General features: G+C 39.8%; 2 protein-coding genes across 2 annotated transcripts in view; both read left to right on the forward strand.

Moving 5' to 3' along the window:
• The window catches only part of LOC104944130 (collagen alpha-4(IV) chain-like), a 22,589-nt gene extending 19,170 nt beyond the window's left edge, over nt 1–3,419 (forward strand). Inside the window, exons 16-19 of the mRNA XM_010769606.1 lie at nt 16–68; nt 875–1,046; nt 1,299–1,413; nt 3,056–3,419. Coding sequence (XP_010767908.1) covers nt 16–68; nt 875–1,046; nt 1,299–1,413; nt 3,056–3,316 — 601 coding nt within the window. The 3' untranslated portion in view covers nt 3,317–3,419. The remainder of the gene's footprint in view (nt 1–15; nt 69–874; nt 1,047–1,298; nt 1,414–3,055) is intronic.
• Nucleotides 3,420–6,988: 3,569 nt separating this feature from the next.
• LOC104944129 (ankyrin repeat domain-containing protein 46) lies at nt 6,989–8,517 on the forward strand. The gene is made up of 2 exons (XM_010769604.1): nt 6,989–7,088; nt 8,148–8,517. The coding sequence occupies exon 2, from the start codon at nt 8,180–8,182 to the stop codon at nt 8,492–8,494; it is 315 nt and encodes a 104-aa protein (XP_010767906.1). The 5' UTR covers nt 6,989–7,088; nt 8,148–8,179; the 3' UTR covers nt 8,495–8,517.
• Nucleotides 8,518–13,982: the final 5,465 nt, after the last annotated feature.

The following is a 13,982-nucleotide window of genomic DNA, read 5'->3' on the forward strand; positions in this document are numbered from 1 at the left end:
CAAGCTGTGGGACGGGTACAGCCTGCTGTTCGTGGAGGGGCAGGAGAAGGCTCACAACCAGGACCTCGGTACGGAGAAACATTTAATATGAAATGTACTTCAGTAAAAAGTACCCATAACTAGCAGCTGTTTTAAAGAGTACCTGACCTCCCTTTATATTAATAGAACAATAATGTAATTGTTAGTTAATGAATGTTTCCATGGTGACCAACGGCAACATGACAACGTTTTCATTGGTCCCTCTTCTTTAGAGAAGACCAGGAAATGATGGATACACGGATCGTGTTCAAATCAATAGGCACGCAATGACTCTAAATAATAATGATCACGCCACCAATCACACATTCAAACTAAAGGAACCAGCCTGTTTGGAAAATGAGAGAAGTAGAAAGTACAGGTATTTGAGTTCAACATGTAAGAAGTAGAAAGTACAGGTATTTGAGTTCAACATGTAAGAAGTAGAAAGTACAGGTATTTGAGTTCAACATGTAAGAAGTAGAAAGTTCAGGTATTTGTGTTCAACATGTAAGAAGTAGAAAGTACAGGTATTTGTGTTCAACATGTAAGAAGTAGAAAGTACAGGTATTTGTGTTCAACATGTAAGAAGTAAATGTAAAAAGTAAAATAAGTAGTGGAGTAAAGTACTGATACAAGAAACATGTACTTAAGTAGAGTAACAAAGTATTTGTACTCCACTACTTCCCACCTCTGCACTGTTAGAGGAGCCTGTGACTTCAGTTGTTCATTGCCTACACTGTAGCTACTGTGCTAATGACAATAAAGCCTTGAAACTTAAAACGTATCACTAATTGTCTGACCTCTCTCACCTCTCTCCCCTCTCTCCCCTCTCTCCCCTCTCCCTCTCTCTCTGCAGGTCAGCCGGGGTCTTGTCTCCCCCGCTTCAGCACCATCCCCTTCCTCTACTGCTCCCCCAACGAGGTGTGTTACTACGCCTCGAGAAACGACAAATCCTATTGGCTCTCCACCAGCGCTCCCATTCCCATGATGCCCGTTGCCGAGCAACAGATTCAGCAATACATCAGCAGGTACTAACCCTCGTTCAGGACTGCAGGATTCATAAATTCACAAACTAAACACCCTGACACTAATCCTAACTGTATTTCCCACCAACGTATGCTGGAGCAAAAGTCCCTACGTATTTTCTGTCTATAAAAGTAGATTTTTTTGCCGTTTTTATGACAGAAATTACGTTTTTTTTTTAACACTGCGGTGTAGATGAAAGCTACGTGGTGACTAACTAAAACAATAATTGCCTCTCTCCTGTCCTTATCTTCCAGGTGTTCAGTGTGTGAGGCTCCCTCTCTGGCTGTAGCCGTGCACAGTCAGGATCTGAACATCCCCACCTGCCCCCCCGGCTGGAGGAGTCTCTGGATCGGATACTCCTTCCTCATGGTAAACCAAACACTATCAATAACTCACAATACACCCTAAAAATTACATTTAGACGTGTTTTAGTGAGATAAGGTAAATAGGAAAGCGTTTTCTTTCATATATGTTCACATTTTTTGTGTAATGGATTGACTTTACTGTCATTGTATACCCCCATAGAGGAACATGGTTAATATCAAATGTTGTCCAAAATACCTATTTTCTACGATTTAACAATTATCAGCTTTATAAACATGTCCTTTCCTCATGGTAAACTTTAAATAACTGACATTAAGCCTCCACAATTACACCAAACTACTGATAGATGTCTCCAGGTAATACTCATGTCCATTTCAATAGGGTTAACTTATTTTCTTTCTGTACAGATAGCTAAGACCCTTGAGGCCCTCAAACTAGGTTTTAATTATGTTTTCTTTGTTTTTATAAATGAAGAAGTTAAAGCCGAAGAGAACTGTCTTTTCCGAGTGAAGTGGCTCTATTTTATACAACATTGTAACACCAATCAGCTTGCTAAACATGTCCCATTTGCTCTCCTAAAAGGTTAAACAGGTTAACTTGTGCAATGCCTTCTTAACATGCTGCTCTGACAAAAGAATTTCCCAATTTGCAATCAATAAAGAATATCTCATCTAATCTAATAAAGACTATTAAACAACTGAACTTTTGAAAGAACATTCATCTGTTTGCAACTTACACATTATTTATCTAATACACGGGTGTCAAACTCAATTTCATCGCGGGCCACATCAGCATTATGGCTGCACTCAAAGGGCCGGTTGTAACTTTAAGACTATATAAAAATACATATACAAATATTTAATATATATAAAATAATGTATTATATGACATTATTGCCTCTGCATTGGATTATTATCGGATAGGGTAATAACTAACTACGTCTGAAAGCAGAAGTCTAGGGCAAATAATTGCAAGCCTCTTCAGTGAGAAGGTCACAAAATGATTTAAAAAGAAAAGCCAGATTCTGGAAAAACAAAGAAAAATAAGTGAAATAAAAATAAAAAAAGTGAAATTTTGGAAAAAAAAGTAATATTTAAAAAATAAAAAATTTAAATTCTGAGAAAAAAGTCAAATTTGAGATGCATTGTGGGACATGTAGTTTATGGGCAACGTGCTTCTGTAAAGTAGCATGTAACCGTATAATAAACATATTACATTCTTTGCAAGCTCTTATGGGGCCACAGAAAATGAAGTCGCGGGCCGGATTTGGCCCCCGGGCCTTGAGTTTGACACCCCTGATCTAATATATCATATTCCAATGACTTGTACTCTTCTTGCACTATTTCTACTCTATTGTATTTGTATTCACTTTCACTATGTTATCTGTGTTATTGTGTTGCACTTTTGGAGGGGCAAATGGGACATGTCTAGCAAGCTGATAATGGTTTAAATGTTGTAGAAAATAGAGCCATTTCACTCAGAAAAGACATTTCTCTAGGGCTTTAACTTCTACATGTATTCAAACTAAGAACACATATTTAAATCCTAGTTTGAGGGCCTCAAGGGTCTTAGCTATCTGTACAGAATGCAGACAGAATTCATTGACATAACCACACTGTAGCTAATGTACAAACAACAATAAAAGCCTTGAATCTAATAAATACTAAATGTCCCTCTCTCCGTGCAGCACACAGCGGCGGGATCTGAAGGTGGCGGTCAGTCTCTGAATTCCCCCGGTTCTTGTCTGGAGGATTTCCGCGCCACGCCGTTCATCGAGTGCAACGGAGCCAAGGGATCCTGCCACTTCTTCGCCAACGAATACAGCTTCTGGCTCACCACCGTGCAGCCGGGCACGGAGTTCCTCTACTCCCCCGGACAGGAGACCCTGAAGGGCGGCCAGGAGAGATCCAGAGTCAGCCGCTGCCAAGTCTGCAGCAAGCTGTTGTAGTATCAGCACCTCGGAGGAGAACAAGAGGTGTTAAAGGTCACCTATTATGCAAAATCCACTTCTCCATGTCCCTTCTACAGCAACATGTGTCCCCTCTGTGTAAAGACACTCTGAAAGTTTCAGGAACAAAGATTCTCTCTCTTTTTGTCCTGATCCATTTCTATAAAAACCTGTCTGAAAATCAGCTGATCAGATTTTGGCCACTTTATGATGTCATCACGATGTGTTGGCTTGAGTAACCATTAGCCAATCAGATGTGTTGGCTTGAGTAACCATTAGCCAATCAGCAACCAAGATAACCCCCCCCCCCTTATCACCTGAATCTCCTCCGAGAGCACCATTGTGTCCTTTCTAACCAAATCTCTCTCAGAGGGGCGTGGGGAGGGGCTCCTTATTTTCATCTAAAGTAACAGACAGAGAATCAGCACTTTGGAAACAGGGCTGAAACAGAGGGGATTATGGGTAATGCTGCAATGTTGGTGTTTCGAGCCAATCAGAGACATGTTTTGTATATATCTGAGACCTATACTATATTGATCAAAAACAGTATAATAGGTGACCTTTAAGGAGGAGACTGAAACACTGACTGAAAAGAAGCCCCTCTCTCCTGCTTCTCCAAAAACAACATCAGAGTTTTAGGAATGAATTGCTTATTAAAAAATGTTATTAAAAAAAAAGGAGCGTTGAGGAGGGAGGAAATGGAAAGAGAAGAGCTGCATATGTGGTGGTTCTTCTCCAGATCATCACCGACAATGGTGCTATTGTGTACGTGTTTATTTTGTGTCTGTTGTCTCGTTATGCTTCTTTTTTTTCTTTTTTTTTGTTGAGGAGCATTCTCGGCTACCTCGGAGAGTGCCAACCCACTTTGTATAGCACCGATTACACCAAATGTGCTCCAGATCGATCCGTTTTAATTCAGTTTTGTTTGAAAGTTGGTTAAAATTAAAGTCTTAACTTCTGTAAACTGATCCAACTGAAGTAAAATCACCTGATTCCTGTTCAAAAACGCCTTTTTAGTGAATTAGCCGCCATAAAACGTTGCTTTTTTTTTGTATTTAGCGCCCTCTGCACCTGCTTTAAATGCATTTATGTCACAGGTTACCTTAAGAGAAACAACCGATTTAAATATTCTCGCAAAAGAGGGTTTTATTTGTATGGAAATCAAATAACCCAGACATGTTTTAAGGCAGAAAAGAACCAGATGTATCCAAATCCTTTCGATAATTTCCACGTTTGCTCATTTGATTTGATTCTCTATCAACATAATAACTTATGTGTCGAACAAACTCCAACATCGCAGCTTCAAAGTAAGCGTTTTCAGACAATATAACGGTACTTCCACAGGGCAGCGTTGCATTGAAGCTTGCCGGTGGGCGTGTCTGGCTTGCGACCAACAACCAATCACATTAATCTCCCGCCCCGGACACACAAGCACGCGATTTGATTGGCTGACGCTTGAAAAGTTCTCAACTTTCTAGGCAGAGCAACGGAGGCAAAGCGACGCGTGACGTCACCCCCATTCAAAGTGATGGGAAGCGTCTCCGTTGAAGCACGCGACGCTGCCGTGTGGACGTACCGTAGCATGTTCCTTATGATGTTTTTTTCAGCGCTTTCTACAGTCAGATTTTCAAAGTTTACAGGAATGATCTGTAACTTGGCGACCTGGAAGTTAGGAAATATGAACGTGTAAAGTATCACGAGCTTGTAAGATCCTTCTTTTCTGGAAATAATAGTTAAAAAGGAGCTTTTATTAATTATGTCCTAAGTTAAGTCCACCTGCTAGTGAAGCTAGTAAGTGGAACATGAGTTAAAGTTCGTAATTTGCCGTTGTCTTTCACAATCATAAAATAAAATGCCTCTGCAGTCGTTTTAAATTCACATTTTTCCTGTTTTATACGCCTTTTATATCTGTTCATTTCATTATGGTGCTACAATACCCTGACAGCTGACTTGAAAGACAACTTTTTAAGACATTAAACCGAATGCATTTCAAGGAATAAGCAACACTTGCTAAAAACAACTGTAGTTATGATTGATATATCTTCTATATATTGCACTGATGGGTTAGAATAATAGACCAAATCCACCTTCATCTTTACGTTGTGACCAAACTAGTGTTTTTCTTTTTAAATCACCCCAACCAAACACACTCTCTGATAGATTTTGAATTATTGCTGTACATAGTGCTTACTGTATTTCCCACCAAAGTATGCAAAAGTCTATAAAACTTTATGTTTTTTTTTCTCCAGTCTGTATCTTTCGTCTGTCCTTGTATAAGAAATAGGAAGAAATACGTTTTTTCTGTCTATAAAAGTAGCCGTTTTTATGACAGAATTTACGTTTTTTTTTTAACTGCGGTGTCGATTTAATCCTCTTCTCGTTATCGTTGGACTTTGAAAGCTTCTGGGTGACTTGTAACCACTATGACCACTGTGTGTAGCACATAGCGCTGTCTCTCTGCTGGTAGCCCTGATGTTATTGCGATGTCACAGCCTTTGTGGTTTTGTAATCTAGATTGTAATTATTTTACCTAAATCATGATACTATCCCCTGGTTTGTATTTACTGAGTTGGGAGGGAATGGGAAGATAATGATGTGTACATTAAATATTATGAGGAAACAAAACAAAATGCCTTTTAGGATTGTGTTTTTATATGGAAAATATATTCGCCACTGATGATTTAACAGACCCCGAACAACCGTCTGTTTTGGTCTTTACCCCCATTTTCCAAACAAACGTGGTTTATGCCTGGAGTGACAGAGAAGAAATGCAGTTTTCCTCAAAGAGGATCGATCACGATAACATGGTAATGACATGTCTGTTACTGTAATGTGTATTTCTGTGCTCACACACTTAAATAAAGTCTCTAAACTAACTGAGAATATTCCTTGGAGATGGTTTTGTTCGTAAAACAACGAGATATTTCAGGTATTTCTACGTGTGAACTCCACTCAGAAGATGACAGGTCTTTGCTTTGTGCTTGGAAAACCAAATTATAACATTTCCACCTTGTTTGAAACATATTGCCTTGTACAACTAAGAAGACCCCTAACTTAACTTATCCCTAAGTATTGCACATAAACGAGTAGAAAATACACAATTATACTCAAAATAGCAGATCAAACTGAAATTCAAGAGTGAAATTATAATAGGTGACTGAATATCAAAATATGTAAACTATATCTGACAAATAAAATACTATTGAAAAATATTCGTGCACAATAAATGATAGAATTATATAATATATATTTCCTATTGTCTATTTATTGTCTTTTTAAAATTATTATTATTTGTATTTATTCGCTGTTTCTCACATCTTTCATTTATCATATATACTCTACAAACAACCCCAGGCCGTGCATGATTCAGATATAAAACAATTTAATATACATAGTACATATATAATTAATAAACAAAACATACAAGTTAAAAGCCAAGTAGTGGAAGCAAAATATATAATAAAAATAGTGGTCAAACATGGTCTACAGTGAATTTAAAAAGTAGTAGGTGAAACAAAAATGAATATTGAAGTATGTTAACACCTGAACTCCTAAAAAACTGTATAAAAAATAAACTTTTTAATTGATTGAGACCAAAAAACGATAATGAGTGTATTAAAATTGAACTGTAATGACACCTCCATGACAGCAGGGGGCGACAGAGCCCTTCCTTAGCAACAGAGGAATCCCAGCATAACAACAACACAGCTGCTAACGTTAGCTCGAAGAGGAGCGGAGTGTATTTTTCTGCTAATTGGGAACTTATCAACAGGTGAGTCTCACATCCGACAGCCCAAACAATGTATAACATACGTGTTCACCTCATGTGTTATGATGTTACATGTTAATCTGTTTCAGATGTGTGTAAAATCGTTAGCTTTGAAGCTAGCATTAGCTCCGCTAGCTCGCTAATAAATAGCATCACCTACTAACGTTTTATTTCTGTTTAATATCAAATGTTTCAGCGGGAATAAAGACAAATGTTGCTTAGTTAAATGTGTAACAGTGGTTAAATGTTACTGCCATTTTCATCACTGTCAGCTAGTTGATGCTACAGTTAGCTAGCTTTTCTATTTTAAAGATGTATTAGCTTCACGGACAGTTGCTAAAGATGGTTTCTTTAGATGGTTTTGTAATTAAAAATACATTTTATAGTGTTGCATGCCGGGTTTATACGTCTTTACGGTAGCTATGGTTGATGGTGCCTTCATATCCTTAAGCATCCATCTGTTTTTCACATAAGCAGTATTTTATTCCTCTATATTTTACTTTATGTTTTAGCTCGTATTTACTTCTCCTGCATGTAACTGCACATTGGTCACTTGGTTACATCCTCCTGCGCTATTTTATTTATTATTTGTTTATTTTTTCATTATCTGTATTGTTGTATGTCTTACATATATTTATGTTGCATTGATGAAGGAGACTGAAGGAGATTTTCATAGCCATATCCACACTGTAGCTGCTGAGCATCTGTCAATAAAGCTTTTGAATGTGACGTATTATGCTCCGGAGAAGAGAAGCTACTACTTTACAGAGAAATACTTCTTAATATAAGGATTTGTTTAAAATACCGGCTCTAACAATATATATAGGAGATAAAACAGATACAACAGTGCAGGAGAAAGGGTTTAATAAAAATGTCTTTGTGTTTTAAAAGCTGTATTTGGTAAAGTTTCCTTACAGTTTTGGGTTTAGAGGAGGCGCCGTGGGAATTGTAGTCTTTTATACTCTGGTTGACTACAGACGTCACGATTAAGTGGCCTTTCTTTTAAAAAACAAAACACTGGCTCAAACAATATCTCCTGTTCTCCTTTTTCCTTCGATGCAGGTACGCTGGAATTTTCTGACACCCACTCGGACATGTCCTATGTCTTCATCAACGACTCGTCGCAGACCAACGTGCCGCTGCTGCAGGCCTGCATCGATGGAGACCTGCCGTTCGCCAAGAGGCTCCTGGAGACGGGCTGCGACCCCAACATCCGGGACAACCGGGGCCGCACCGGGCTGCACCTCGCCGCCGCCCGGGGCAACGTGGACATCTGCCGCCTGCTGCACAAGTTCGGGGCCGATCTGCTAGCCACCGACTATCAAGGGAACACCGCTTTGCATCTGTGCGGACACGTGGACACCATCCAGTTCCTGGTGTCCAACGGGCTGAAGATCGATATCTGGTAAGCAGAGTACACGCATCCTTTACTCGAGTAGAAGTACACATACTCATAAGTAAAGAGGCTTTGAAATGTACTTAAGTAAAAAGTACCCATAACTAGCGGCTGTTTTAAAGAGTATCCAGCTGCATCCAGTAGTATAGGAGATAACTGATTCATCATTTCATTTACAGACTAGCTTGCCCTATCAAATGGTGGTTAAACCACTTGATGTTATCTTTACAGGACAGAGTAAATATTGGGACTTAGATAAATAGACACTTTATAAGATAAGATAGACCCTCATTAGGGAAATGCAGGTGTTCAAGCAGCAACAGTGTAAGAGTTCACACAAGGATAACACAATTCAAAATACAATGACATAAGCAACTGTTCAAATAAGATATCACAACAACAGGGTGAATGTTGATCAGTTGAATGAACATATACTTTTTTTTAATTAGGTGCAACCACAGTGAGGTGGTGCATTACTGCAGATCTTAAAGGGGACCTATAGTGCAAAATACACTTTTTGATGTCTTTTATACATGTGTTCCCGGTGTGTGTGGCGCAGTGGGTTGTGTGTAGGTGTTGGGATCAGGGGGTCACAGGTTCAAACCCCACTGCAGTCAGCATGTCGTTGTGTCCCTGAGACACTTCACCCAAAATTGCTCCTGTGGGGATTGCCCACAGTACTGAGTATGGAAGTCGCTTTGGATAAAAGTGTCTAACAAGTGACATGTATGTAATGTAATGTATAAATGTAATGTCAGGGAACTCAGGCCCTTATACCCGAGTCAGCACTTTAGTAACAGGAAGTGAAACATATGAGGCATGGCTAGAATGGGTGGTCTGTGTGGTATTATGATGCCATAGACGTGACCTTTAAGCATTATACAATTTTGGTTCACTACTTCCTTTCTGACAGAAAACGGATGCAGGGTTTTGATGCAGGGTTTCGATATGATTAGCTCTGTGGTTGCTAGAGAAGTTTCATGATCTGTTTTCAGATTTAGAAACATGGACAGTCTGGGAGATCATCTGTCCATGTTTCTAAATCTGAAAACAGATCATGAAACTTCTCTAGCAACCACAGAGCTAATCATATCGAAACCCTGCATCAAAACCNGGATGGCTACGCAGTACGCAGTCTACTGTCCCGAAGCTACTGTCCCGCAGCTGCTGCCTCTCTGTTGGACTCCGGTACTGCACATTACTCACGAGACGTTGTAAAAAAAAAAAATGAGTGAGTGGGGGGCGAACGCACTAACCACTCCGCCAACGCCACTGTCACCCCCACCGTGCGGGCCGGATGAGAATGTCTGGCGGGCCGCATGTGGTCCGCGGGCCGCCAGTTGATGGCTACTGCTGTACGTTGTTGCAAAATCTCTTCCTACAGTGATCCTTTCGTAGGTCTTATGCCATTGTTATTCTACTCAATAACATCTGAATGGTAGAGTTGTAGTACTCACCTCTCAATCCTGTCAGTCCAGGAACCCCGGGGGGTCCTACCTTCCCAAGATCTCCCTTATCTCCCTTTGGACCCGGAGGACCTGCAGAGAGAAACACTATTGATGAGATCAAGTATTGGTGATATTATGCACTCAATGCAAACACCAATGCACACTTTGTCGTTGATTGTAGATAGTTGTTAACCACATACAGCACACTATCTTGCAGTTATAGGATGATTAAATTTACTGAAGTTTAGAGGAAAAAACTAAACTTTGTCCGCTTAGATTTCTGGTGTTTTATCATATATGTTTCATAGGAGAATCATGATTGTAGATTGTGGAAAACAACATCAAGTTGAAGAAAAGATATTTGATGCAAACACGTAATTCCTGCTTTACTACTTACAGCAGGGTATTCTCCAAAGAACAAGGATTTAGGAAGAGTCCAATTCAAGTTACAATAGTGTACAGTTTAACAGGTTTTTACAAAGTAGGATGCATATATTTTTATTTCATTCACTATAAATTGACATCAACATCAGAAATAGAAGCTCCACCAAGGGTGTGTCAGGACGTTTATTATTACAGCATGTTGGAGCCCTTATCATGAAAAGTGTTGCCAAAGTCAAGGAAGGCAGTAACCGTGTAGCCTATCACTTAAAAAGGGAACACATGGAACTGAGAGAGATACGAACAAATGAGCCTAATTTCTGCAGATAATGATGTTATCAGTGTCAAGAAACACGGGTATTTTCTTGTCTTTTATTATAGTTCACACACACCAAACACACAGTGACATGGCGGCCAAAATGTAGGCCAAACTTGTTCTTACAACTGGTCCACGGATTCAATCCAAAACGTTTATTGTACTTGGAAAGAGGAGAGAGAGAGAGGGAGAGAGAGAGAGAGAGAGAGAGAGAGAGAGAGAGAGAGAGAGAGAGAGAGAGAGAGAGAGACCACAATGGGAACCACATGTTTAACAAGGTGGACTGCAATACAGCTTGTGGCAATGCTTAACAGTTCAGAGCATGTTATTGTCCAGCACATGTCCAGCGGTTCTGATCCTTCAGAGCCGCTAATGTTCTTCATCTGAAGCTGCTGACTGACTTTGAGATACAGATTGAGCTTCTTCACAACTGGACACAGTTAACTGGTCACCACAGGTCACGAGACCGTGAAAAGGTCACATTAAGAAGGAAGGCTGGGTGTCTACTGCCCCATCTGTGTATCGGTGTGTGTTGCTGTATTTCTATTCTTGTGAAGCCCACAGAGTGAGGACTCTCAAGGAGTTCAGGTTAAGGTTAGCATTAAGTTGAATTGCAATGAAAAGTTGATCTATAGCAAAACAATTGAGATTCATTTTTGAGTTTGTTGCCGTTGTTTAGAATAAAATGCCAAACATTCCTTTCTTCCAGCTTCTTCATTGTGTCTGCTTTTATAATTAAAATACCTTTAGGTTTTGTGGTGTTGGCTTGTGAAAGTTACTTTCTTCTGACATTGTATCTTTTGACCTGAGCTAAACTTTGGTCCTCAGTCTTAATATTGGGCCTCTGCACACTTTTGACTGGACTTCTTAGATCTATGGTCTTCAGCAGTCAACAATACAACAGATGTGGCAACAATCTAAACGCAACAAGGTGATAAATATAAAAAGATCTTCATGCAAGTGTTTGTGCCTATTACTAGAACGTTTAGGAGTCAGGTTTTCTGGGTATTGGGTTTTTATTTTATTGGGCACACCAGTTAATTTAATAAGGGCTAGTTTGTGGATCCAATGTCCTCCAGGGGAATGTGATGTTTGAACCATGTTTTGTCCAATTAATGTAATAGATATTTCAATGGAGAACTGAAACCATGACTTGCTGTGGGAGCGAGTTGAATTGTTAGAGGTTCACAAAGGTCAGCAGGACCGTGAACTTCTGCACAACATTTCATGGCAATCCATTCAACACATGAGAGTAAGATATGTTCAGGTCAGAAAAGGTCGAACACACATTTCGGGGCCCAAGTAGACATGGTACGTTGTCCCACTGATTGAGATGTTGTAGTTCTCTCATTTATCTTAGTCTACTACTTACTTTGATCTACAACAAGCAGCTCTATGGTCACTCGTTGCCAAAAAGTTCCCCACCCTTTGGAGGCAACAGTTTTCGCCCTAGGAGGCTAAAATGTGGCTTGAAGGGTAAGTATTGGGCTGTGAATGTGTGTGTTGGTGTTCATGCCAATTGGCGAAAAGGGATTTAGCATCAACAGGGGAGTTAACGTACCACAACCCATCTTAAGAATTGTTTGTTGTAAACTCTTGTCGGAGTAGCCAAAGTTAAATAAAACCCAAAATGTTTCTTTCAGCAGTGAGAGAAAGCTGGACACATCCACTCCAACCTTTACATAGATCAAATACTGTCTGGAAATCATCTACTTTTTAAAGATATATGAGTGTGTCTGTCTCGCCCAGCTTTGGTAAAGACAGTTCACCCTGGTGGTCCTGATGAACTTGCGTCCTCCAAAATAGTTTGTTTTAGCACAGCTTCACATTATTAATCTCTTGGCTCTCCGGGACCGATGTCTTCATTCAGCTGAGAGTGGTTCAACAATAACAAGCCCAGCGGTCCCTTCAGGAACATCTGACAGTGCTGAGTCCAAGAATACAACACCAGTGTCGAGTTCAGGCGCCTCCGTCCAACATTCAGTCAATCTAATATCGGGTGGAGCAACAGGGCAGTGAGTCTGTATTTTCGTATGTCAGATGTAGGGAAGATAAGGACGGGGTTTGTTGAAATACATCACCATGACGAATGACGCAAGGCATTATCAAGGTTTAAGTTATTCGAGAATACAGTCAATTTAACAGAGAACAGATGGACAACACTGTGGTCATAAGGAGGCTAACCTGTTCAATGTACGGTATGTCCCTAATGTAAGAGGGCAGGGCTGTGTTTAAAAGTGATTTATCCTGAGGGGATTTAGAGCAGAGTGCTGTGGTTGGACAGATACTGTTACACTGAGACATTTACAGTATTGGCCTGGATATAAGACAATATGTATTTCCCTATTGACCCTTAGAGACATTTTAAGTTATGATATTTCATGAGGACAGTAAGATGTTGGAATCTAGACGTAGTGAAAGTTGACACTATCTATGAAGGAAATCGTTGAAATGGATAACCTGCGCTTCCCATCTTTTTTGTTTTTGTTGAAATTACATTACATTACATGTCACTTGTTAGATGCTGGAGAACTGTATCTCAGAACGATTAGAGGTACTTTTATACGGGTTTATGCATACTCTCAGATATTGTACTTTTTACTCCACTACATTTATTTGACAACTTTACTTACTGTATGGTTTAAACTTCATATATTTAAAAAAAAAAATAAAAACGTATGGTCAGCTTGTAAAATACATTACATTACATGTCACTTGTTAGACACTTTTAACCAAAGCGACTTCCATACTCAGTACTGTGGACAATCCCCACAGGAGCAATTTGGGGTGAAGTGTCTCAGGGACACAACGACATGCTGACTGCAGTGGGGTTTGAACCTGTGACCCCCTGATCCCAACACCAAGGCTCTATCCACTGCGCCACACGCCTCCAAATGCATAAAATTGTAGCAAATGAAAATCAACAAATACGTAAGACTTCAATGTGTGTGAGCCAGGCACCACTGAGCTATAGGACCCTTATCGAGCAAAGCAAACACGACACTCAAAATGTACATTAATTGCCATCAGATGACACCGATGGCTGTAAATGTTTCCAGGCCTCGGCTTTGCTCGGCTCACAACATATGACTAACTCAGCAAAAAGTCCCTCACATCAGCAGTTTTCAGTAACAACAGATCTTCAATCCAAAATCTCTACGTGTCACTAAAACCCTTTGATGTCAAGATACGTATTTCAATGAGACTTGTTTGGAGTTGTGTCATTTTATGGCCAAACCTGGATAAATCACTGTGAATACGCTTGGGAGAAAAAAATAAATATTGTGTGTGTGGCATACTTGCCAACCTTTAGACCTCAGAAATCGGGAGCATTTCAAAATGCAAAATTGGGGGGG

This window comes from Notothenia coriiceps, unplaced genomic scaffold (assembly GCF_000735185.1).
Source record: "Notothenia coriiceps isolate Sejong01 unplaced genomic scaffold, NC01 NC01_scaffold00007550, whole genome shotgun sequence".
NCBI classification, from domain to species: Eukaryota; Metazoa; Chordata; class Actinopteri; order Perciformes; family Nototheniidae; genus Notothenia; species Notothenia coriiceps.